The 27,499-nt window shown below is 32.7% G+C and overlaps 1 protein-coding gene and 1 long non-coding RNA gene across 2 annotated transcripts in view; both read left to right on the top strand.

The window, feature by feature from the left end:
• The window catches only part of Lrriq3 (leucine rich repeats and IQ motif containing 3), a 177,490-nt gene that overhangs the window by 24,218 nt on the left and 125,773 nt on the right, over positions 1 to 27,499 (top strand). The window contains exon 4 of the mRNA XM_015490411.2: positions 19,402 to 19,535. Within this exon, the coding sequence (XP_015345897.1) occupies positions 19,402 to 19,535 (134 nt within the window). The remainder of the gene's footprint in view (positions 1 to 19,401; positions 19,536 to 27,499) is intronic.
• Positions 4,236 to 10,424, top strand: LOC125619994. The gene is made up of 2 exons (XR_007351571.1): positions 4,236 to 9,490; positions 9,544 to 10,424. It is a non-coding gene; the product is annotated as an uncharacterized LOC125619994 (long non-coding RNA).

The raw sequence follows: 27,499 nt of genomic DNA, 5'->3' as shown, positions 1-27,499 counted from the left end.
AAAAAAAAAAAAAAAAAAAAAAAAAAAGAAAAGAATTCACAACTGTAAAGCCTGCATTACAGAATATTCTCAGCAAAATAATCCATGAAGATGAAGTGTGAGAAAAAAAAAAGTGAAATCCAGCAAAGGGAGGAAATACACCAAAGAAATAGTCAATAAAATGAGAAAATAATTCAAACTAAAAACTAGAAATAAACCAAAATTACAGGGAATACAAATCATTTCTCAGTAATAACATGGAAGGTAAACAGCCTAAACTCATAAATCAAAATATATAGACTGGCAGATTGGATTAAAAATAAAACCCAACCATATGATGTTGCCATTAGACTTACCTCATAGGCAAAGACATCCATAGACTGAAGGAGAAAGGATGGGAAAAAACACCATTCAGATGGATCTTGTATACAAGTAGGGTGTTCTATACTCAGATAAAATGGACATCAAACCAAAGTTAATTAGAAGGGACAAAGATGGCCATTTCACACTGCTTAAAGGAATTATATATTTTCAAGACATAACGGTTGTAAATGTTTATGCCTCAAGCAATGGAATATTTATATACATCAAACAGACCTTTCTCAATTTCATGAATCAAAGAGACCACAACATAGTAATACCGAGTAAATTTAACAACACTGGATAGATACTCCAAACAAAAACTAAGCAATGAAAGTATAGAAGTAAGTAATACAATCAATAATTTAAATTTAACAGACACATATAGAGTATTTTACCCATCAATGACTGAATACACTTTGTTCTCATCAGCACACAGATCCTTCTCTAAAATACACTTATGCTAGAAAGTAATTCTTAGCAAATACAAAAAAACAAAACAAACAGAAAACAGAGGTAATACCTTGCATTCTATCAGATCATAATGGGAAGAAATTAGAAATCAACAATAAAATAAAAAATAGAAGCTACTCTAACACCTGGAGAATAAATAATACACTATTCAATGACCAATAGATAGCAGAAGAAATCAGGGGTGAAATGAAAAAAATACTTAGAAGTATATGAGAATAGCAACACAACATATTGAAATCTTTGAGACACTGTTAAGTCAGAGCTAAGAAGAAAGTTTGTTGTATTGAGCTTATTCATTACAAGAATATAAAATAGTTAAATAAATAGCCTGACATTAGATCTCTAAGCTCTAGAGAAAGAAGAACAAATCAACACTAAGAACAATATAAGACAGGAAATAATTAAAATCAGGGCTTAAATGAAGTTGAAACAAAAGAAACAATTCAAAAAATTGACAAAACAAAAAGTTAGTTCTTTGAAAAAATAAATAAACCCTTATCCATGCTAATGAACAGAATGAGAAAATTCAAATTACTAAAATTCATGATGAAATAGGAAATATGACAGATACTATTGAAAAACTGATGAAATTTTGAAAATTTAACTCCAGTGAAATAGAAAATCTTAAAGACATTGACAAATTTCTAAAGACATATGACCTACCCAAACCAAATAGGAGGACAGTTGCAATTTAAACAGATCAATTTTAAGCAATGCAATAGAAGATGACATCAAAAGCCTAAAACAAAGAAAAACCCAGGACCAGATGAATTCTCAGCCAAGTTCTACAAGACCTTCAAAGAAGAATTAATACCAATACTCCTCAAATTATTCCATGAAATAGAAAAGGAGGGAACCCTTCCAAATGAAGCAAGTATCACCCTGATACCAAAACCGGAAAAAGACACATCAAGGAAAAACTTCTGACCAGTGTCCCTGATGAAGAAAGATGCAACAATTCTCAATAAAATTCTGGCAAATGGGCTGGGGATGTGACTCAAGCGGTAGCACGCTTGCCTGGCATGTGTGTGGCCCGTGTTCGATCCTCAGCACCACATACAAACAAAGATGTTGTGTCTGCCGAAAACTAAAAAATAAATATTAAAAAATTCTCTCCCCCCCCACTCACTCTTTAAAAAAAAATTCTGGCAAATTGCATATAAAAACATATTAAAAGGTTAGTGCACCATGATAAAGTGGGGTTGATTCCAGGGATGTAAGGTTGTTTCAACATATGGAAATCAATATATGTAATTTATCACATCAATAGACTTAAAGATAAGAATCATATGATCATCTCAATAAATGCAGAAAAAGCATTTAACATAATATAGCACCCTGCCATATTCAAAACACTAGAAAAACTAGGGATAGTAGGAATGTACCTTAAAATTGTAAAAGCTATCTATGTTAAGCTCCAGGCCAACATCATTCTAAATGGAGAAAAATTGAAAGCATTCCCTCTAAAAACAAGAGCAAGACAGGGATGCCCCTTTTCACCATTTTTATTCAAAATCATCTTTGAAACTCTAACCAGAGCAATTAGAAGAAAAAAATTAAAGGGATACAAATAAGAAAAGATGAACTCAAACTATTCCCACTTGCTGATGACATGATTCTATTTTAAGAATACCTAAGATATTTCACCAGAAAACTTTTGGAGATCATAAATGAATTCAGCAAGGTAGAAGAATATAAAATTAACAACAGCTTCATTCCTATACATGATTGATGAATTCACTGAAAAAGACATTAGGAAAACTAACCCATTCACAATAGCCTCAAAAAATACAATACTTAGGACTCAAAATTGTTAAAGACAAAGACAAAGGGGCCTAAAATATACATTGGAGAAAAGATAACCTCTTCACCAAATGGTTCTGGTGAAACTGGAAATCCATATATAGTGGAATGAAATTGAACTCCTATCTCTCTTCCTCCATAAAACTCAACTCACAGTGGATTAAGAATATAGGCATTAGACCAGAGACCCTGCATCTAATAAAAGAAAAAATAGGCCTAAATTTATATCATGTTGGCTTAGAAACCACCTTCCTTAACAAGACTCTAAATGCACAAGAAATAAAATCAAGAACCAACAAATGGGATGGGTTCAAACTAAAAAGCTTACTCACAGGAAAAAAAAATCAATAATGTGAAGAGAAAGCCTAGAGAATGGGAGAAAATTTTTGCCATGTGAACCTCAGATAGAGCACTAATTTCCAAAATATATAATTAACTCAAAAAACTTAACACACACACACACACACACAGAAATAAATGGACTAAGGATCTGAACAAACACTTCACAGAACAAGAAATACAAATGGTCAAAAAATTCTCAAGAAAATATTCAACATCTCTAGCAATTAGAGAAATGCAAATTAAAACAACACTGAACTTTCATCTCACTACAGTCAGAATAGAAATTATCAAGAATACAAGCAACAATAAATGATGGTGAGGATGTGGGAGGAAAGCTTTCATTCATCCATTGTTGGTGGGACTGCAAATTTCTGCAAACATTATGGATAGCAGTGTGGAGATTCCTCAGAATGTTTGGAATGGAACCACCATATGAGCCAGTTATCCCACTCCTCAGTGTATACCCAAAAGAATTAAAATCAGCATACTACAGTGACACAGTCACTTCAGTGTTTATCCAACTAAACTATGGAACCAACCTACATGCCCTTCAATAGATGAATGAATAATGAAACTGGTATATACACACAATGAAATACTATTGAGTCATAAAGAAAAATGATATTATAATGTTTGCTGGCAAATTGATGTAACTGGAGAATGACATGCTAAGTGAAATAAGCCAACCAGATTAAGAAAAGGCTGAAAGTTTTCTGTTATGTGTAGATGCTAATTCAAAATAAGGGTGCGGGGATAGGGAAGAATAGAAGTACTTTGGATTATACATATGGGAATGAAGTGATGGGAGGGGGAATGGAAATAGGAAAGACAGTAGAATGAATTGAACATTACTATCCTATGCACGTTCATGATTATGTGACTAATGTAATTCTATATCATGTATAACTAGAAGTATGAAAATTATACTCCATATATGTCAAACTACAGAAATTTATACTCCATATATGTCAAAATACATTCTACTATCTTATACAACTAATAATAGTGATGCAGCCATATCAATGTTTATAGCAGCACTATTCACAATAGCTAAATTGTAGAACCAACCTAGATGCCCTTCAGTAGATGAATGGATAAAGAAAATGTATATATACACAATGAAGTATTACTCAGCATTAAAAGAAAATAAAATCATGGTGTTTGCAGGTAAATGGATGGAGTTGGAGAATATTATGTTAAGTGAAGTAAGCCAATCCCCCCAAAATTCCAAATGTTTTCTCTGATATGAGGATGCTGATCCATAATTGGGATGGGGGTGCAGAGCATGGGAGGAATGGAGGAACTTTAGATAGGGTAAAGGAGAAGGAGGGTGTGGGAGGGAGCAAAGGGGTAGGAAAGCTTGTGGAATGAGATGGACATTACCCTAAGTACATGTTTGAAGACATGAATGGTGTGACTACTTCGTGTAAAACCAGAGACATTAAAAATTGTGTTCTATATGTGTACTATAAATTGACATGCATTCTGCTGTCATATATAACAAATTAGAATAAATAAATAAATTTAAAAAAATAAAAATTTCTTAAAAAAAGGGATCAAGTGGGATTTATCCCTGATATTTGAGGTTGGATTATTAAATGCCAATCAATCAATGTGATGCATCACATTGATAAGTATAACATTAAAAGACTAATAAACAAGAACCATATGATCATGTCAGTTGACCCAGAAAAGCATTCAAAATAGTTCAACATCCATACTTAATAAAATTCAACAGTTTCATTATAGAAGGACAGTTTGTTCATATAACAAAGGCCATTTCTGAAAAAACAAACACAGCTAATATCATAATCAATTGGAAGAAAATGGAAGCTATTCCTCTAACATTTGGTACAAGGTAAGAATCCCCACATTTACTAATTTTATTCAACATAATATTGGAAGTCCTAGGCAGAGTAATAAGGCAAGAGAAAGAAATAAAGTATATCTCAATTGTAAAGGAGGAAATCAAATTGTCACTGTTTATAGATGACATGATCTTGCATTAAGAAAAACCCCAAATATTCTACCAAAAAGCTGTTAGAATTAATAAATAAACTTAAATTTGTATAATACATAGTTAACATGCAAAAATGTATGGCATTTCTATACACATAAAATGAATGAGCTGGATGAAAAATAAATCAATAAAACAATCACATTTATATTAGCTTCAAAAATTAGTCTCCTTAGTAATAAATTTAGCTAAAAAGGCAAGTGATCTGTATATTGAAAACTCTAAATAATGATGAAAGAAATTGATAATGACACAAATAAATGAAAAGTCATGGTCATGGATCAGAAGAATTAATATTGTTAAAATATAACAACTCAAGGCAATAATCCCTGTGCATTCTATCAAAATACCAATGGCATTCACAGAAACAGGAAAAAAAAAAACCTCTAAAATTCATACGTAACCACAAAAGACCCAAAATAGAGTAATTTTGAGAAAGAAAACAGACTTGGAAGAATCATACATTCTGATTTAAAAATTTATTACAAACCTTTAGTAATCAAAATTGCTTGATACTAGCATAAAAATAGCCATACAGACCAGTGACCAAAATAAAGATTCCAAATATATAGAGTCAAATAATTTATCAAATATAAAGTCAACTAATTTTCAACAAAGAATCCAAGATGACACAATGAGAAAGAATATTCTCTTCAATAAATAGTGTTAGGAACACTGAATTTCTACATTCAGGAATGAAATTGGACTTCTATCTTATGCCATAAATAAAAGTCAAATGAAAATGGACAAAGGATCACAACCTAAGCCAAAACCATAAATCTCATAGAAGTAAACATAGAAGAAAAGCTCCTTGATATTGGTTTTGGCAGTGAGGATTTTTTTTTGTGAGTGTGTATGTGAGTGTGTATCAGGCAACAAAAACAATGAACAAATAAATAAATGAATATATGGCATTACATCAAACTAAAAACTTCTGAAGAAGTAATTATGAACGAAGTGAAACATCTAGAAACAGATTAGAAAAATTATTTGCAAAACATGGGTTAATGCTCCATATTTACGTAGAAATCATACCACCCTGTTTGATTTCCGTGCAATTATTTGAGTATAGATATATCATTACTATCACTTATTGTATTGATTATTGATAATTCCTGGCTAAACATATTGTTTTCTAAAATTACAACAGTTTTTTTTGTTGTTGTTGAATTGAAAACTTTAGTACTAATTGTTCTTTTTTTTTTTTTTCAGAAGTAACAGCCTTTAATATTACAGGATTTGGTCCTCTAAAGTAAATTACAAAGTTATTTTTCTACCCTAACCAAGTGTTGTAATCAATATACCCCTCCCAGATACTCACTAGGTACTTGAAGATCCCTCACAGTTTCCCTTCTTAACTAAATTTCCAACCAGAAAACTTAATCATTCTTATAAAGTTAACAGATTCTCAACACCACAAATAGATGGAGGAACTCTTGCCTAACATTTGTATAAGTTCATGTTGACCAAAAAGGACACAGGTTTCTCATTAAACTTTTGTTTTATTGGGTCTCAAAATTCTGTGACAGATTTTTGGTCAAGTTATTTCCATTAAAAGTACTGATTTTAAAAACTAATAACTTAAAACTGCCACACACACACAAAAAAAACCAAAATGGTCCACAAAACATTTTCTTTTCCTTCTGATGCTGCATTGTTATCATTAACCCGTCTTTTACTAATTGTTTTTATAATTAATTTATTGATTTTATAATCTTATGTTAGTTTCTGTAAATTGTTTTCAAGATACCTTCCTTTATGTTAATTTTTGAATATAAAAATGGTAAGTTATATGGAAGTCCTTTGAAAAATCTAAAATACTGTATAGTTTTAAGTAATTCTGTGCAACTGCTGATAAATAACATGTTTGGATGCTTGAAATGTTCCAGCTAGTATTGTGAATGCTTTGTAAATATTATTTCATAACAAACAAATGAGATGGTACCAGTTTTATCTGCATTTTGCAGGTGATGAAAATAAGGGATAGGTGGGCTATTTATGCTAGATTGCACAGCTGACAAGTGGTAGAATTAGAATTTAACCTAGTCATATTTTACATAGTGCCATTACTTCTATAGTGGAGGAAATGCAATACTTTTCCTTGGAAATAGTATACTTTCACTTGTCTTTAGATATCAAATGGTTTTTGGCATTTGTACAAGTTTACAGTGATATCTTAATTGGCATTTTACAATATAATTGTTTCAGGACATTGGAAAACTGTCTGGAGTTTACTTTTTCCCTAGAAGGCATTAACACTGCCCCTAACTGATGATTATTCTGCATATCTCTTTAAAGAGAAGGGATTATTTATGAGTCATTGGCAAGTAAGGCTCTGCTATAAACAATGTGAGCTTAATAGTTCTTTGCTGATGTGAATTGAATCTGACCAGGACTACTTGAGCTTAGCCATCAAAATCTCCTCCTGTGTTCTTTCCCCTAACTTCTTTCACTTTCTCAACTATGCACTTTTATATACTTACCTGTCACCACCCCTTTCCCTAAGCTACACATAAACACCATAAGCTCAAATACAAAGAAACTTGAAGATTTGTGGGAATAACCTCTATACTAGTCAAGGATATTATTTATATATATATATATATATATATATATATATATATATATATATATATTTTAAAAGATTAATTCTGAGAGGTACTTTCTAGATATAGTGTAAGATTTTTTTCGAAGACATAATAAAGATGAGACTTGCAATGTTCTGAAATGTTTAGCCCTCCTCAAAATGAAACTTCCCAGTGTGGTAGCTTTTGGAGATAGGAACTTGAGAGATGATTAGACCATGAAGGTAAGATTAATACTTTTATACAAAAGGTCTTGGAGAGATCACTTCCTTCTTCTACCATGTGAAAACACAGTGGGAGGACATCATCTATAAACCAGGAAGTAAGCCTTCATCAGACAGATACTGAATCTGTCAGTGCCTTTATCTTGGACTTCTCAGCCTCAAGAACTGTGAGGAATATTTTCTATTGCTTATTAGCTAGGAAGTTTATGATATTTTGTTTAATAGCAGAATGGACTAAAAAGAGGATTAAATTAAAGGAAGAAATTAGGGCAGTCCAACCTTAAGCTATTTTTCCTGATAAACATAGTAAAATGCCAGGAACTAGAGGAAACTGTAAATTACACTTGAGGCAAATAATAATGGGCCAAGTGATAAGATCCATTGCTATGGATTATGGAGTGTATTTCATGGACAGGCCCAACTATAGGCACAATTACAATAAATCATAAAAACACTAGTATGTGACAGGACTCATCTGTGACAGAGCAGTTGGGAACCCCCGAAATGAGCATAAACTCAGCCATAAACTGGAGTAGTAGACAAGTTCAGTAGAAACCTTAATATAAGAAGCTCAGAAGACTGAAGCAGGAGGTTGACAAGAACTCAATATAAGAAGGTTAGAAGTTTGAGGTCAACATCAAACTGTGAAATTCTGTGAGACCCTTTCTCAAAAAAATAATATAAAGGATTGGGGAAGTAGTTTAGTTGAAAAACACTCTTGGTTTAATACCTACTACTACAAAATAAATGGATGAATGAATAAATTAAAATTAAATAGAAGTCATAATGGAGAAAATTAAAGCAAGCAAAGGTGAAGAAATATTTAAAAGAAATTATGAAAAAATATTATGGACCTGAGTACTAGCAAAAAAATCTTCAAAGTTTATATCTCTAATCAAAAAGAAAATGAAAAATAAAGCATAAGTATTTATATTTCAGAGTAGTTTTTTGAATATAAGAAATCTCTAAGCAAATTGAAGTATTGGCATGTCTGTTAAGCAAGTGAAGCAGCATGGAAAGCATTTGAAAGGGTTGACAAATTCAAGTGACAAAAAGTAGTTTATTGTTCTTGGAGTTCAGAGGACAAACTTGTGCATGTCAAGTAATATTGGAAACAAAAACAGGATTAAAATAGTGTTTTAGTCAGATTTTTTGCTGCTGTGACTAAATGACCAGACCAGCCCAATTGCAGAGAAGGAAAAGTTTGAGAGCACACAGTTTCAGAGGTCTCAGTCCATAGACAGTTGGCTCCATTCCTCAGGGCTCAAGGTAAAGCAGGACATCATGTCAGAAGAGTGTGGATAGGGAGGCAGCTTTGTGGTGATCATAAAGCAGAGACAGAGAGAGAGGTCCCCACTTGCCAGGTACAAATATATAACCCAAAGCCACCTTCTCTACCCACACCCTACCACTTCAGTCACAATTCAGTTACTCTCTATCATGGGATTAATTCACTATTTGGGTTAAGGCTCTTATAACCAAATCATTTTTTTCTCTGAAATTTCTTGCATTGTCTTGCACATGAGATTTGGGGGACACCTCACATCCAAACCATAACATGGGGTTTTAGTAAGTAGTCTATTACAACACTTTGGGCCTACCTTATAAGGAATGATTTAATAAATTGGTACAGGGTATATGGAGTACAGAAGACTGATTGAAGAGATATTAATCTGATAGAATTAAGTAATTTGTTGGATAGAAAGGTAGAGAAAGAGGAGTGTGGGCTTAGGAATTAAGTAATTTGTTGGATAGAAAGGTAGAGAAAGAGGAGTGTGGGTTTAACAACAGTTGTAAGATGAATAATTTTAATGACTACATAGTTAATATTATATTGATTTAAATAAGGAAAATAATTATTTCAGCCTTGATAGGCAGGTAGAGAAATGGAAGTAGAAATTTATTTTGTAGGTCTGTAATTTAAGAGATAATTTCTGATAGAAAATTATGATTGTGGCTAATATGCAAATATGAGGCAGTAAGATGTAGTTTGGAAAGTGATCATTTGAAAAATATTAGCAAATAGAGATAAAAAAATAAAAGAGCATCTAAGTTCTAACACTGTTTAAATCGCTTGAGGAAAAAGTAAGAAGCAATACAGATGGATAACTAAAAATTAAAAAGGTAGAAACATTAAAAATGTGACGTAATTGCAACTCAATAAAAGAATTGAGTTATAAGAATTGATTGCCAAATCTAGATTGAAGATCAATAATGCTGATTACTTAGTGATTTAATAATCAACTTATGACCAAATACCAATTATAAAACAAAAACTAACTTAGTCCTAGATACATAGAATAAAAATTTGTTGAACTTGCTGAGGTTATGTGGTAAAGATAGACCAATAATTGATTTATGGCATAAACTTGTCAAGTTAAACAAACAAAGCAGAACTTGGTGAGGAGAAGTAAGGGACAGGGACTTTTGCTAAAGGCAGAGGGAGATTACTGTAGTAGAATTCTGTTACTGCAAGATCTGCAAAGGACTTAAGGGTTAGCCAAAAGTTTTTTTTTTTTCTTTAAAAGGGAGGAGTAAGCAAGGCTGGAAAGAGTTTGGTGAAAGGAATTGAGATAAAGGGAAATGATTTGATCTGAGAGTAAGATCAGAGAATATTTGACTCTGATTCTAGTCCATAATCAAGATGGGTATAAGCAGATACAGTATATTGGCTTGGGCTGAAGGAGGACCAAAATTCACAGGCCTAGGGAGGGGAAGAATCGTAACCAATATTTGGCACATAAGTATTTTATTCCAATAGATCAGTGGAGACAAAATAGTTCACCTAATCATTAAAAGGTAAAGAATGAGAGTTTGGAAGATTTGTGTCAGACCTTACATAGGTAGAGAAGGGGGGAATCCATGGGTATTATTCAAATCAGTTATAAGAGGAAGAGTGCCTCTTTGCACTAAACTGAAATAAAGGGATGAGGAAATCTCTTAGCTTTCACTGTTTTCCATGATTATAGGACTTAGCTTTCACTGTTTTCCAGGATTATAGGATTCAGTGAAAATTCAACAGTGTCAAGTGTGAGAGATGAGTTATTGCACAGGATAATATTGTAGAAGGATGTCATTTACAGATCAATACCAATAATAACTTCTTAGAGGAAGAAATTGAGTCTCCAAAAAAAAAAAACTAAGATATTAAGACAAACTGTTGAGAGAGTAATTCAAGAAAGTGGAATGGAATGTGTAAAAAATCATTGAAGTTTTATCAACAAATGATTTACAGTGGTGTAAGTAGTTAGATATTACAAGAGTAGAAGTTATTATATATAAGGCAAAGGGAGATGAGAGGTAAAAGATTAGGTCCTGAAGGCCCTTTGCTACAAAATTAAGAAATTTGGAATTGATCTTCCACAGTTGTCAAAGAAATATATTAAGCTTAGATGTCAAATGATTAGATTTGCACTTTGGAATATTTACTCTAGCAATAATGCATATTCATATTATCATTGGAGAAAATAGGAAATAGGAATTAATTTGGATATTATTTAGGAGGATTTTACTACTGTTGGAAATTGAAGCAAGCCAAGGTCAAGTAAATAACTTGCTAATCAGTAATGAATATTTGCTAGAATAAATCTGAAGTAACACCAATCTATAATTTGTGATTTTTTTTTTCAAGCAGCCCATAGACAATTGGATGTACATGAGGAGAAAATGTATATTTTAAACATTATATGGTCTGTAATCTTCATGATAGGTGATTTAAAACAAGACAAATATAAATGCCATCTTTTAAATGAGTTATTCTATACTGAAAATACAAAGTGACTTCATTACTAACCAATCAAGTGATCAGTGAGATACAGTGAGCATGTAATCCCAAATCTAAATACTTGTAGGAAATATCTTCCTTAAAAGTGATATAGGACATTGTATCACCCACCATCTGCCAGCATATTGCCTGTCATGAGTGCAGATCGCTTGCTGACCACCACCTATCAGCCATCATTTGCCCATTTGCCCAGCTCTTGCCTGTCCATCACCATCCTTTCACCTACCCATCACCTGCCACCTGTTGTCTACCTGCTAATTTCTCATTAGCTCGCAGACCACCAGCGGATCTCCTGTTGCCCACTATTGCCTGGAAATCCATTGTCAGTGTTCCATCGGATTTGGTTACATGTGGCCATTGCCATCTTGGGACATCAGACAGGGTCTGGGAGTCCAGGGACAAGGGGTCTGCAGGTTTGCAGCCACCACCATTGGGGCAAATTTGCCTCCATCTGGGGATACCTGCCAGGACCTGGATATATATTATCAGGGTACTTGCAGGTCTGGTTGTACCTGAGGTCTTCCTGCTGAGTGTGCTGGTGGCCGTTATCTGGCTGCCCCTTTGCAGGGCGTCTCCCTTCTGTGAGCACATCCATGGTGGTCTCTGTGCAAGTTGAAATGGCATTGAGAGCCTGGGGCTACAGCAAGGAAGAGCCTGGGGAATATGAAGCCCAGGTCTTTCAGATTGCAGCTAGGTCTGTTTGGGCCAATTTGGACCTGATAAGCCTGTGGAAAGCTGGAGACTGAGGGGCGTCTTCCCTGGGGGGAACACAGGTTGGAGAAACTGGAGAAAACTAGGCTGTCTCTAGCTAAGTGTGTTGTGAATTGCATGGGGATGGAAGGAGCCGGCTGTAATAAGTGGGAAGACTGGAAGAGGGTATCAGGTCATCTTGCTATTGGCTCACCCAGCCAACTGGTCCAGCACCCATGGGACTGGAGCTACCATCGAATTACAGACCACCCTACCTATCAGCAGAAAAAGGAAGTTGAGAAAATATTTGAAAGCCAACAGGAGCAATTATTCAGTTTTCCATTGAGACTTTCCTTTTCTCTTTTGCCTCTCTCTCACATCTATACCATCTTTGAATCCAAATATTGTTCATGCATCAATATGTTGAGGAATGGGATGTCTGAATAGTTTGTTACAGTTTCATTGTATATTCTTATATTTTTATTTATATATATTTTTTCTTACCTATTTGTCTATCTGGATTATGTTTTTCACTTCTCTCGTATAAAAGTCAACCTCTATTAATTCCTCCTTTGCTCTTATTATAAATTTTTACCTCTATCTTTTCTCCTCCTCCCTCATAAACATCACATCTTACAATACTTCAGTTTCCTCATTGTCCATCATTTGAAATGGTAAACCCATTTAGCAAACTTACTCTTTATATTGTAGACAATAATTGAACACATTATTTCTGTTTATTGTGACAAAATTGCAAACAGGAGCTATTTGGTTTAAGGTTCTGTATTGTTTGCATTGGGTGGTGTTAATATTGTTCTCCCCTTAAAGGAGATGTATTGGAACCCTGCAAGGACACTATAAAAGTACAGGGTAGAAACTGTACTGCCTCAGATTTATACTACTAGATGGGAAAATACACAAACAATGTGAAAAAACATGGGAACAAAGCACCTCAAACAAACCTAGATGTTCTGAAAATAGAATCCATAGACAACACAGTAGAATAAATGTCAGATAAGGAGTTTAGAAGGTACATGATTAGACTAATCTTCAATATAAAGTTGGTATCAGAGAGAAAATACAGAAAGTGAAATATCACTTCAATAATGAGGCAGATATTATAAAATGAATCAACCAGAAATCCTCAAAATGAAGGAAACTAAACCAAATTAAAAATTCAATGGAAAGTATTACCAACAAACTACACCACTTAGAAGACAGAACCTCAGGTGATGAAGAGAAAATATATACTCTTGAAAATAAAGTTGACTGTACAGAGAAGATGACAAGAAACCATGCACAGAACTTCCAAAAAATATGGGATAACATGAAAATACCAAATTTAAGATTCATTGGAATAGGTGAATGTGTGGAGATACAAACCAGAGGAATGCACAGTCTTTGCAATTACATAATATTAGAAAATTCCCCAAATCTAAAGAATTAAATGGAAAATCAACTACAAGAGATTACAATTACAAGACCCCAAATTACAGCAGATTGCCATCAAGGCACATTATAATGAGAATGACTAACATACAGAATAAGGATAGAATTTTAAAGGCTGTGATGGGAAAAAAAAAAAGCAAATTACATATGAGGAAATCAATTTGGATTTCAGCTGATTTCTCAACCCAGACCCTCAATGCCAGGAGGTTCTCAATAACATATAAAGCTCTGAAAGAAAATGGATGCAAACTGAGTATTTTTTATCCAGCAAAATTAAGTTTCAGATTTGAATATTAAATAAAAAGCTTCCATGGTAAACAAAAGTTAAAAGAATTAACAACTAGAAAGCTTGTACTGCAAAATGTTCTCAACAAAATATTTCTTGAGGAGGAAAAGAAAAAAAAGAGATAATCAGCAAAGTGAAGAACTACACTAAAGGAAAGGTCTATCAAAGGATAAACTAAGTCAGGTTAAAAAAATAAACCAAAATTACCAGGGAAAATACCCATATCTCAATAATAACTCTGCATGTTAATGACCTAAACTCATCAATCAAAAGACGTAGACTGGCAGATTGGATTTAAAAATAAGACCCAACAATATACTGCCTCCAAGAGACTCAGGTCATAGGCAAAGACATCCATAGATCAAAGCTGAAAAGATGGGGAAAACCATCATTCACATGGATTTCATAAACAAGCAGGGGTTTCTATACTCATATCAAACAAAGAGACATCAAGCCAAAGTTAATCAGAAGGGACAAAGAAGACTATTTCATACTGCTTAAAGGAATTATACATTTTCAAGACATAGAAATCATAAATATTTATGCCCCCCAAAATGGAACATCAATATACATCTCCAACAAACCTTTCTCAATTTTATGAATCAAATGGACCACAACACAATAATACTGGGTGGCTTTAACACACCTCTCTCACTACTGGATAGATTTTCCAAACAAAAACTAAACAAAGAAACTATAGAACTAAATAATAAAATCAATAATTTAGAGTTATTCATCAATGACTGAATACACTTTCTTTTGGCAGCAAATGGATTTTTATCTGTAACAGACCATATGTTATGCCACAAAGCAACTCTTAGCAAATACAAAAAAAAAAAAAAAAAAAAAAACCCTTGCATCCTCTCAGACATTAATGGAATAAAACTAGAAATCAACGTTAAAATAAAAATAGAAGCTACTCTAACACCTGGAGATAAAATAATACACTATTCAATGACAGTGGGTAGCAGAAGAAATCAGGAAGGAAATAAAAAAAAATAATTAGAGGTAAATGACAACACTAATACAAAATATCAAAATCTCTGGGACACTATGGGGAAGGCAGTTCTAAGAGGAAACTTAATTGCATTGAGCTCATTTATTAAAACAATAAAAAGTTAACAAATAAGTATCCTAACATTACATCTCAATGCCCTATAAAAAATAACAAATCAACCAAAAGCAGTGGAAGACAGGAAATAATTAAAATCAGAGCTAAAATCAATGAAATAGAAACAATTCAAAAAATTGATAAATTGAAAGTTCTTTGAAAAAATAAATAAAATTAATAAGACCTTAGCTTCAGTAACAAAGAGAAAGAGATAAAAATTACTAAAATTCACGATGAAAATGAAATGTTATGATGGACATTACTGAAATACAGAAGATAATTAGAAACTATTTAGAAAATTTATACTCAAATAAGATAGAAAATCTCAAAGATATTGACAAATTTCTAGTGACATATTGCCTACCTAAACTGAATCAGCAAGACATACACAAATTAAACAGATCAATTTCAAGCAATAAAATAGAAGACACTGTCAAAACCCTACTAACTAAGAAAAGCCCCGGCTCAGATGGATTCTCAGCTGAGTTTTACCTGACCTTCAAAGAAGAATTAACACCCAATGTCTTCAAATTATTCCAGGAAATAGAGAAGAGGGAACCCTTTCAAACTCATTCTATGAAGCTAGTATCATCCTCACCCTGCTACCAAAACCAGAAAAAGACGTAGCAAGGAATGAAAACTTCAGACTGATATTCCTGATGAACATAGATGCAAAAATTCTTAATAAAATTCTGGCAAATTGCACATGAAAACATAGTAAAAGCATAGTGCATCATAATCAAGTGGGGTTCATTTCAGGGATGCAAGGATAGTTCAACTTACGGAAATAAGTGTAAGACATCACATCTACATACTTAAAGACAAGAATCATATCATCATCTCAATAGATGCAGGAAAAGTATTTGACAAAATACCACCCCTTCATGTTCAAAACACTAGAAAAACTAGGGATAACAGGAACATATCTCAACATTGTAAAAGCTATCTATGCTAAGCCCCAGGCCAGCATCATTCTAAATAGAGACAGGTTGGAAGCATTCCCTCTAAAAATTGGAACAAGATAGGGATGCCCTCTTTCACCACTTCTATTTAACATACTTCTTTAAATAGTAGCCAGAGCAATTATACAGACCAAAAAAAATTAAAGGGGTATGGATAGAAAAAGAAGAACTCAGATTAGCACTATTTGCTGATGATATGATTCTATACTTAGAAGACTCAAAAATATTCTACCAGAAAACTTCTAGAACTCATAAATGAATTAAGCAAATTAGCAGGATATGAAATCAATACCTTCAAATCAAATGCATTTCTATACATCACTGATGAATCCCCTGAAAGAGAAATTAGGAATATTACTCCATTCACAATACCCTCAACAAGTGAGGTAATAGACCTCTGCAATGAAAACTACAATACACTAAAGAAAGAAATTGAAGAAGACCTTACAAGATGGAAAGACCTCCCATGCTCTTGGATAGGAAGAATTAATATTGTCAAAATGGCCATACTACCAAAAGTTTTATGCAGATTTAGTGCAATTTCTATTGAAATCCCAATGAATTCTTCATAGAAATAGTAAAAGCAATCATGAAATTCATTTGGAAAAATATGAGACCCAGAATAGTCAAAACAATCCTTAGCAAGAGGAGTAAAGCAGGAGGCAACACAGTACCAGATATTAAACTATACTAGAGAGCAATGGTAACAAAAAAGGCATGGTATTGGCACCAAATAGACATGTAGACCAATGGTACAAAATATAAGACACAGAGACAACCCACATACATACAGTTATCTCTTACTAGACAAAGACACCAAAAAAATAAATTAGAGAAAAGATAGCATATTCAACCAAATGTAGCAAAATGAATTCTATATCTTTTCCTGTACAAAACTCAACTCAAAGTGGATCAAGAACCTAGGAATTAGACCAGAGACCTTGTGCCTAACGGAAGAGAAAGTAGGCTTAAATCCTTACCATGTTGGCTTAGGAATTAACTTCCTTTACAAGACTTCTAACATGCAAGAGGTAAAAGTAAGAATCAATAAATGGTATGTTTCAAACTAAAAAGTTTACTAAGAACAAAGGAAACAATAACATGAAGAGGGTGGGGCTGAAAACTAAGATGGCGCCTAGCTAAATGCCAGTAGGAGGACACTGAAGTTGTTTTGAAACCTCCCTGATTGGCTTACTTCAATTCCGTGCTCGTGCACAGCTCGTGATCTTCATTAGAAACTATGGTATGGGTATACATGTGGATTCCTTCTGCTGATTTGACCTTTATGTTTATTGTTTCTGGCTTTTCCATGTTTTTGGCTTTTACTCCTTATGTATGTTGTGTGTGTTTCCTCAATAAATGAGATCCTGCATTGACTGGTCTCCGGGTCTGATTGTCCTCCAGTGGGGAGGGCTGGGTGGGTGGCTGGCCAACCCTCACCTTTCTTGATCCATCCGGGTTGTGGCATGCTCTCCTAAGCCTCTCTGTGGGACGGAGTGGATAGAAGAAGCTAAAAACCCCAACAGAAGAGAGAGCCTACAGAATGGGAGAAAAATTTTTGCACCTGCACCTCAGATAGTGCACTAATCTCCAGGATATATAAAGAACTCAAAAACTTAACACCAAGAGAAACAAGTATCTCAATTAATAAATGGACTAAGGAACTGAACAGACACTTCATAGAAGAAGAAATACAATTGATTGTTCAACATTTTCATATCTAGCAATTAGAGAAATGCAAATTGAAACTACTCTAAGATTTCATCTCACTCTAGTCAGGGTGGGAAATATCAAGGTTACAAGCAACAATAAGTGTTGGTGAGCATGTGGGTAAAAAGGTTCACTTATACATTTCTGGTGAGACTGCAAATTGTGTAAACACCATGGAAAGCAGTATGGAGATTCCTCAGAAGACTTGGAATGGAACCAACATTTGAGCTAGTTATCCCAATCCTTGGCATATATCCAAATGACTTAAAATTAGCATGCTACAGTGGACCAGCCACAACAATGTTTATAGCAGCTCAATTCACAATAGCTCAACTATGGAACCAATCTAGATATCCTTCAAGAGATGAATGGATAAAATGTGGTACATTTACATACTGGATATTACTCAGGTTAAAGAAGGATGAAATTATGACTTTTGCAGGAAAATGGAAGGAACTAGAGGATACCATGCTAAGTGAAATAAGCCAATCCCCCAAAAAATGAAGGCTGAATGTTTTCTCAATTATTGGATTCTGATCCATATTGGAAGTTGTGGTAGGGAAGAATGAAGGAACTTTGGATTGTGCACAGAGGAGTGAGGGGAGGGGAGGAGCTCAGGGATGGGAAGAATGGTGGAATGAGAGTAACATTATTACCCTGTATACATGTATGATTACACTATTGGTGTGACTCTGAAAAATGTACATCCATAGGAATGAGAAGTTGTGCTTCATTTGTGTACAGTATGTCAAAATGCATTCTACTATCATGTATAAGTAATTAGGACAAAATTTTACAAGTTATATAGGATATCTTTCTCAAAGGAGTGTGCTATGTTCCAAAAAAAAGCATCTAACATCCTAGTTAAGTATAACAAAAATTTTAACTGCTATAAATTAGTTTTCTTTATGGTGATTCACAAACTAAGAGTTTCATTGGACACAGCTTATAACACTATTTTTCAGAAAACAAGGTGACTATAGTCAAACTTTTACCTGTGTTAGCACATTGAAAGAAACATCTTGAATGAAGAAACTTATCAAGAATCTTGCATGCTGTACACAGCACTGAAATTATTTGATGCTTCTAATTTTTGATAATTTTTAAATAAAAATATGAATTTTTTATTATTTTTTGGTGCTTTGTATTTGTACATATTGATGGGATTTATTGTTATGTATTCGTACATGCACACAATATAACAATATAATTTGACCCATATCACACTCCAGCATTTCCCTCCTCCCTCCCTACCTCTTGCCCCTTAATCCCTTTCCTCTACTGATCTCTCTTTCATTTTTAGGAGATCCACTCCCAATGTTATCTTCCCTTTTCCTCTCTAGTTTCCACATATGAGAGAAAATACACAGGACCTTAAGCTTCTGAGTTTGACTTATTGATGGTCTCTAGTTCCATTTATTTTTCTGCAAATGCCATAATTTTATTTTTCTTTATGGTTGAATAAAACTCCATTGTGTTTAAAAATTACTTTTTAAATATTATGCCTATAAGATACCTATGAATATTTTATGGGTTTATTTATATCACTAGATTACCAAGTATAAAATACCTTCTGGAAAAAGTTTTATGAAAGATAAAATTATTGAATTCTTTTCTTTATACAGGGAACCACCTATGAGGATGAGCTTAATAATATTAAATATGTTATTTCAAGTATTAATAAAATTCTGGCTCATAATTCACCAGTTTTGATTGTTCAAAGATGGATACGTGGCTTTTTAATTAGAAAAAAATTAAGGTATGTTTTATTTTCTTTCCCATTTGAATATTCAAATAATTCAAAAATTTGTCATAAAAATTCTCTAATAATTCACATTTTTGTATTCTCTCTCCTTAAAATGATATTTATACACCATTTGACCTAAGTTAAAGAAAATAACAGACTTTGTATTGATGTATTAGAGTATTTATAATTATCAAGTTTTGATACATTATTTTTTGTTTAAATAAACTATAAAGTAACTAATCAATACTTTTTTATAAGCATTGTTTGAATAATTCTGATAGTGTTCAAAGTTTATACTTAAAAGTATAAATCAAAACCACATTGATATTCTGTAATGTAATGAGATATAATAGAAATAGAAATCATGAACTACATAATGTAATATAATAAAAATATAAACATTAAAATATGTATGAGGATTTTAAGTTTTGTATAAATCTAAAGATAATTTTGCTGAGATATCTGCTAATACATCAATCTGTTTTATCCTTAATTAGTTGTTCTTTCCTCTCTGGAACTGATCTTTGCAAATAAAGGAAAATCTTTCTTGCTAGAACCTTTTCACATTGTACTTGGAGAAGTAAAGTAGGATACTGTGTCATCAATATATGTGTAATTTCCAAATATCAAACTTGTGAAAAATAAATGAACATTTTCATATAGCTTATTTTCAGTTGTGTAATGACAATATTCAGAAGATGGAAATGCAATTTGTATATAAGTAGAATTAAAATAGGTACAGATTAGAACAGTGAATGTTTCCTGAGAACGCAAGATTAGGAAGTTTCACCAAAATGAGATTCAGCATTCTGTAGTAAGGTAGAATGTCTTCCTTTCTCAGCCTACATGTGTTAAATCATACTTGTTGATAGTCCTGATAAAGAGAGACAGGTATAGGGACAGGTAGCAAAGTTGACAGTAATACAGTGTCTGAAAGTTCTGAGGAGTGATTCCATATACTTTTCAAACCAAGGTCAAATTATAAGGAAGAATGTGTTCAGAAAATGGGAATATGTGAAAACATTGGAATAAAGGATATGGAAAAGGATCAGGTGGTTGCTGACAGGTGCATCTTTATTTAAATATTATTTCAGTCTCGTATGTTCTATTTAAATTTAGTATGTACTTTAAATGAAATAAACATCTAATTCAGTGAAATTGGCTTTAGTTTATTCCCCAGGATTGAGTTTTCTCTCTTATAATCAAGGCACCTTCTGATACTCAGTAATGTGAGTGAGATAAAAATCTTTCTTCATGGAAACAATCTCTGAAAACTTTGCATGTATGAGTAGTTTGAATGAGTTTTGTGGGGAGAGAAATCAGTAATAATAATACATCACAGTGGTTCAAGACAGACTGGTTGGAAATGCTTTCTTTCTTTAAAGTTTTGTTCTATTAAGAGCACATTACTTAACTACTGTGAGCATAAATTTCCTCATCTGTCAAATTGTAAAGAGCAGGGGCTAATAGTACTTATTTCTTTGTTTGCTTGTGGGAATGGAGATCATGAATATAATGCATATAGAACCTAAAAAAGGTGGATATTACATTCTCATTAGCTGCTGGTTTTTTTTTTAAATCATCATTATTGTTGCTGTATTTCGTGTTGTCTGCATTATTTGACTCTGAGGGATAAGTTCCTTAGATTTCTTGCTCCCTTTCAATTATATTTTCCACAGCATGCATAGAGTGATCTTTCAAAAATAGATGTCCGATCATTTTATTCACCTAATTAAAATCCTACAAGTGGCATCACACAGTTTTGTTATCACAAACACTTACCATACATGCTGCAGTTGTCTATGTAATTATCTACATCACCAGATATAATGTAAGCTCTGTGAGGTGCAGAGACTCCATTTCTACTTGTTTTCCTTATCTGTAGCATGTAACAGTACTTGACACATGTTGAGTGCTCAAAAATGTTTGTGGAGTTGATTAATACATCAATAAATGAAAAGAGTATGGGAGCTGTAATCAGAAAAGTATTTCTTAATTCATCTACGGGAAAGTGAAATCCAGAACTGGGGACACAAAATGCTGCCCTGAGAGGCTCCTCTGAGTATAGATCCCAAGTGATTAGTCTTCTTATAACTATTTCTAGCCTTGAGAAATGCCTTTCCACACTCAAAACATTTTTTAATCTTGCTTGAAAATTTTTGCTTAAACTACTTGAAATATTGTATACAGACTAAACTTAACATTATGATTAATGCTACTACATTTTAGAATGGAAGTGTTTTTAATACGGATGATAGGATATACTACGGGGAGTACGTTTTCATTCTTAGAATAAAATACTATGATCAAATTGGCAGCCTCCTAAACATAGTTGGCAATTATGTTGAGGTCATAGAGAAATTATTGGTTGGTTGATGAGCTGTGAAAGAAATATAACATGGAAAATGGGGAAAAAAACATTTATTACAGGTACCATTTATGTAAAGAATTATGTTAATCCACTTTATATCATTTAGTCCACAGAGTTTTTGAGTTTGTCTTGTATTTTCTGTTGATAAGTAAAACATTAAGGATTTAAACTTGGTGGAGAGTTTAAGATATTTATTGATTGTCAGCAACTATTTCGTGTTGGTCATTTGTTGTTAGTTACAAGGAGATGAAATTGTGTATGTTAAGTCTGTAAATATTGGGTTTTATTTCTTGAATTCCATTTCTGGGCTCCTTTTACTTTCTGAAGCCCTGAAATTAACTATTTCCAGAGAGCTCTGGTCTTTTTAGTGGGGACTGATATTTGGAAACTCATATGGGAGTTCATGTGTTAATTGCTCTTGGGGTGTCATGGTTCCTGGGCCATTTCAGCAAACGGAATCTAAATTGATTATTTTGTACATTATGATTTCATATTGATTCCTTAAATACTAATTCAACACAGAGGGTTCTTAACTGCTTTCCTTCAACATTATACTTTCTTTCTACTATGAGAATCAGGATTATCAACATTATCTGTATTTTCACATGTTAACTCCATAATACAAAATAGATTTAGAATTATTGTATGTTTACTACTATCAATACACATTTAATAAAACTCGAGATTTGTTAGGTTATTTTTTTTGTCATTAGAATGGAGATATGTAATTTACATTCTCTGTTGAATAGTTATTTGTTTTATTTAGCAAAATGATATTAGTTATTTAATGATTTTGTTTCATTTTAATTTAAATATATTTCATATTTTAATAATCCATTTTTCTAGAGCATTTTATTTCATTTTTATTTGTAATTATGCTTCTTCTAATTCATTCTTTCTAAAATGGGGTTTTAAAGTATTGATTCTTTTTCTGTCCTATCACTATTTCTATTTTTCTATTTCTTTTAAATTCTAGCTTATGTTGCTTTTGTAAGTTTTATATGATTTTCTTGCTTTTACTTCATTTTGAAATAATAGGTCATAGTTTTTTTTTTAAGATAGGCTTCACTTTCTTTCTTTCATGTCTATAGTGATGTTATTATTTTCTTTTTTCTGTATTATAACAACTATACTTGATTACATAGAAATACTATTATATTGCTCTTGTTATGAGAAATTAGTTTTTCTGAACTTTAAGAAGATTTTTTACTTTTGGTTCTAACACTGCTTCTTTGTTGTTTTTGAATAATATTAAAAATATCATGATTTGCTTTCCAATTTCTATGGCTCTCTTCCTTACTATCCCCCTTTTTAATGTGGACTCTCTCTCTGTCTCTTTCTCTGCTACTACTGCTGCAGCTGCTCCTGCTCAATTTGGATTCTGTCTTCAGGACCATCTCCATAGTTATGAAATTCGACCTAGGGTACAGCTTTGGCTGCTTAGTTTTGGGGGTTCACTGTCCCACTGCTCCAGACCCTTACTGGAGAATCCATTTACATACTGTTGAAATATGTAACTCCCCCCACCAAGATTTGCATTTACTATTTAGTTTTTGTCCTTAAATTAACTCTACAAGCTTTCCAAGTAGTGTCTAACTTTTTTTGTTTTATTTTTACTCTTCAGATACCTAAATGCTTCCATCAATTTCCTCCTGCATAGTTGCTAACACCAGAGTGCCTTATAATATTAATGGATTTCCCCAATTGATTCATATTTCGATTTCCAAAGGATAATCTTCCATAATGAATTATTCTATAGTCATATTATGAGATGAATGGTTAGGTAAATAGCTATTTAAGAATCAAGAAAGTTAAATAGTATAATTCAAATAATTGACTACTTCTTGTATATTAAACAAAGAAAAAATTAGTGATAGTGTATGTAGGTTAAAAAAATCAGTGATAGTGGATGTAAATGGCAGGAAGATAGATTTCATCTCATTTTCCAAGAAAAATTGCTAATTATGTTTATCTGAATGATATAGTAGTGAATTTCTTTTAATAAGTAATATTAAAATAGGAGTTCTTTGAACATTGGAATTTAATAAAGAATACTTTAGCACAGTTCAGAGTTTATTAGTTATAATGCTGAAGATATTTTAGACTGTATTTCCAAGTAAATATGACTAAATATGTTTGTACATGCATCAGAATACAGGAAGAAAACAATATACGATTATATTTAGATTAGGAACAAGGAAACTTAAAATTATCACTATTATAACTTCCTGAAACCTTTGGTGAATGTGATAAAATTTCTTTCTAGAAGAAGAAACAATATGTTTCTTTGTTTTAGTTATTTATTTGATTTGGTTTTATGTAACAGAGATTCCCCAGCCTGTGGTTTAAGCCAGGCTAAAGTTTTCTTTTTACAACAGAAGAGTCCATACTTCAAGAAGTCTAGGCCTGTGACTGCACAAACATAGGAACCCAAGCTTCCTTTAATTTCCTACTTTATCTTTCTATGTTTTGTGTTCTATCCCAAACACTCTTGTGGTCCAAAATGGCCGCCCAGTTCAAATCATTTTGCATTTGGAAAACTCAGAAAGAACTTGTCACTTTACTAAAACAGCAACTATAATAAGCCTTAGTAGGAATACTATATTTCTTTTTTCCTACATTTTCTTTGCCAGAATTTAGTCATCTAGGTACATTGGCAGCAAGGGTTGCTAGAAATACGGTCTTTTGTCTGGCTATTTTGTCACATTTTGAAATTTGACTTCTATTACTAAAGCTAAAAGGGAGAATGGGAATTGAACAATGTCTAGCATTTCTACCACAAAATACATGAAAGCAAATGACAAAATAATCATATTTACTGCCCAGCAGCACTAAATGTGTATATGAAAAAAAGGAGCATATTATTGATTAAATATCTGTCTTGTGAAGAGAAAAAAACAGAAATAATGCTCAGGTATAATTATAAAAAGCTTATAAGAAAAATGCTATAAGAAATTCGTAAAATAGAATACAAATATGCATTGAGCATTAGAAAATGTACATAAAAATCAATAAAACTGGAATTAGTTTTTATCAAAGGGCAAGAAATTGAGAAGTAAAGAAAAAAATACATATTACCAAAATAAAGAATAAATAATAAAATACATATTACCAAGAAAAAAAAGGGTTGGGCATGGTGGTGCATGCATGTAATGCCAGTGGCTTGGAAGGCTGAAACAAGAGGAACTAGAATTTGAAGGCAGCCTCAGCAACAGTGAGGCTCTAAGAAACTCTGTGAGACCTGTCACTAAATAAAATATGAAATAGGGTTGGGCTGGAGATGTGGCTCAGTAGTTGAGTGCCCCTGAGTTCAATCCCTAGTATCCCCCCACCAAAAAGAAGAAAAGAAAAGAAAAAAATGATATTATTGCAAGTTTTACATATAGTAAAGGTAATATAATGAACAACTTTATAGCCAATAATTTAATAATTTTTATGTGAATTGGACAAATTTTTGAAGGAACACAATTTTCAAGTTGACAAAAGAAGAAAGGAAAATGCTGAATTATACTGGATATATATTAAAGAAATTGAATCTGTCTTTGAAATCAAATCTACAAGGAGACATAAGGCCTCAATAACTTTAATAGTAAATTATTCTGTATGGATAAGGAAGATATAGCACCATCATATACTCATGCATAAATTTTCCAGAGAACAAAAGAAAATACTTTCAAAGTTGTTTATTTATTTTTTCATTTTGAGAGCTCAGCAGACTGTGGATATCAAAACCTGATAAGAACATTTCAAGAAAAAAACTTCTCATGCACATAGATGTAAAAATCTTGAATAACATTAGAAAATCAGATTCAGTGATATGTAAGAAAGAATAACACCATATCAACAATGTTTATTCCAAAAACACAAGGATAATTTAATATTAGAAATCACATCAATAGACTAAAAAGGAAGAAAAAAAGAACTACCATGAGTTTTCTTCAGTTTACTCATTAGGATGTTTACTCAAACTTGTGAAAGCTCTGTGAATTTTTGTGTAATTGATATTTGATCATCTTTCACATGGGCTAGGCAGAATTCCAAGGTGATCCACATGACCTTTACTTCCAGGTGTTTCTCCCATAATTATATTTTGATGAAGACAAAATGAAGTTTTGAAGCTACTTATTAATCAGTTGAACTTAAAGTAGAATAACTGAATGGTTCTAACCTATGCATGTGAGATGTTAAAACACAGGGTTTTACTGGCATTGATAGAACAGAACATAAGAATTACACTTGAATTACAAAAGGAATTTGGCTTGCTGCTGCTTTTCTGATCATGTAGGAAGAAAGATTTGAGTGTGATCTTTACAAGCTGGGGGTGACTCACTACAAATAGCCAACAAGAAAACAGGAACCTTGGCCCTGCACAAATAACAGGATTCTGCTAACAACCTGGAAAAGGTTGGAAATGAATTTTTCCTTCAATCTCCAGATAAGAGCAAAAAGTAATATACTTGATTTTATTTCTTGCACTTTAGGAGTCTTGTTAAGGAAATTTGTGCCTAATCTGACATGATGAAGATTTGGACCTACTTTTTCCTCTATTAGGCGCAGGGTCTCTAGACTTTTTCTTAGGTCCTTGATCCACTTTGAGTTGAGTTTTGTCCATAGTGAGAGATAGGGGTTTATTTTCATTTTACTGCATATGGATTCCCAGTTCTCCCAGCACCATTTGTTGAAAAGTCTATCTTTTCTCCACTGTATGTTTTTGGCACCTTTTATTAGTATTTATGTGGGTTCATCTCTGTGTCTTCTATTCTATACCATTGATCTACTTGTCTATTTTGGTGCCAATACTATGCTATTTTTGTTAATGTAGTTTTGTAGTATAGTTTAAGGTTTGGTATTATAATGCTTCTTGCTTCACTTTTCTTGCTAAGGATTGCTTTGGCTATTCTGGGTCTGTTATTTTTCCAAATGAATTTTATGATTACTTTTTCTGTTTCTATAAGGAATGACATTGGGATTTTAATTGGAATCACATTGAAACTGTATAGCGCTTTGGGTAGTATGGCCATTTTGACAATATTAATTTTGCCTATCCAAGAGCATGGGAGATCTTTTCATTTCTAAGGTGTTCTTCAATTTGTTTCTTTAGTGTTCTGTAGTTTTCATTGTAGAGGTCTTTCACCTCTTTTGTTAAGTTGATTCCCAAGTATTCTTTTTAAGTTTATCATGCATGGGGTAGTTTTCTTAATTTCTCTTTCAGAGGATTCATCACTGATGTAAAGAAATGCAATAAATTTATTCATATTGATTTTATATCCTGTTACTTTGCTGAGTTCGTTAATTAATTCTAGAAGTTTTTTTATATTGTTATCTTTTTTTAAAATTTTTATTGTTGGTTGTTCAAAACATTACATAGTTCTTGATATATCATATTTCACACTTTGATTCAAGTGGGTTATGAACTCCCATTTTTACCCTGTATACAGATTGCAGAATCACATCAGTTACACATCCATTGATTTACATATTTTCATACTAGTGTCTGTTGTATTCTGCTGCCTTTCCTATCCTCTGCTATCCCCCCTCCCTTCCCCTCCCCTCTTCTCTCTCTACCCCCTCTACTGTCATTCATTTCTCCCCCTTGTATTATTTT

This window comes from Marmota marmota, unplaced genomic scaffold (genome assembly GCF_001458135.2).
Source record: "Marmota marmota marmota unplaced genomic scaffold, marMar, whole genome shotgun sequence".
NCBI lineage: Eukaryota > Metazoa > Chordata > Mammalia > Rodentia > Sciuridae > Marmota > Marmota marmota.
This window is presented reverse-complemented; position numbering and strand designations above follow the sequence as displayed.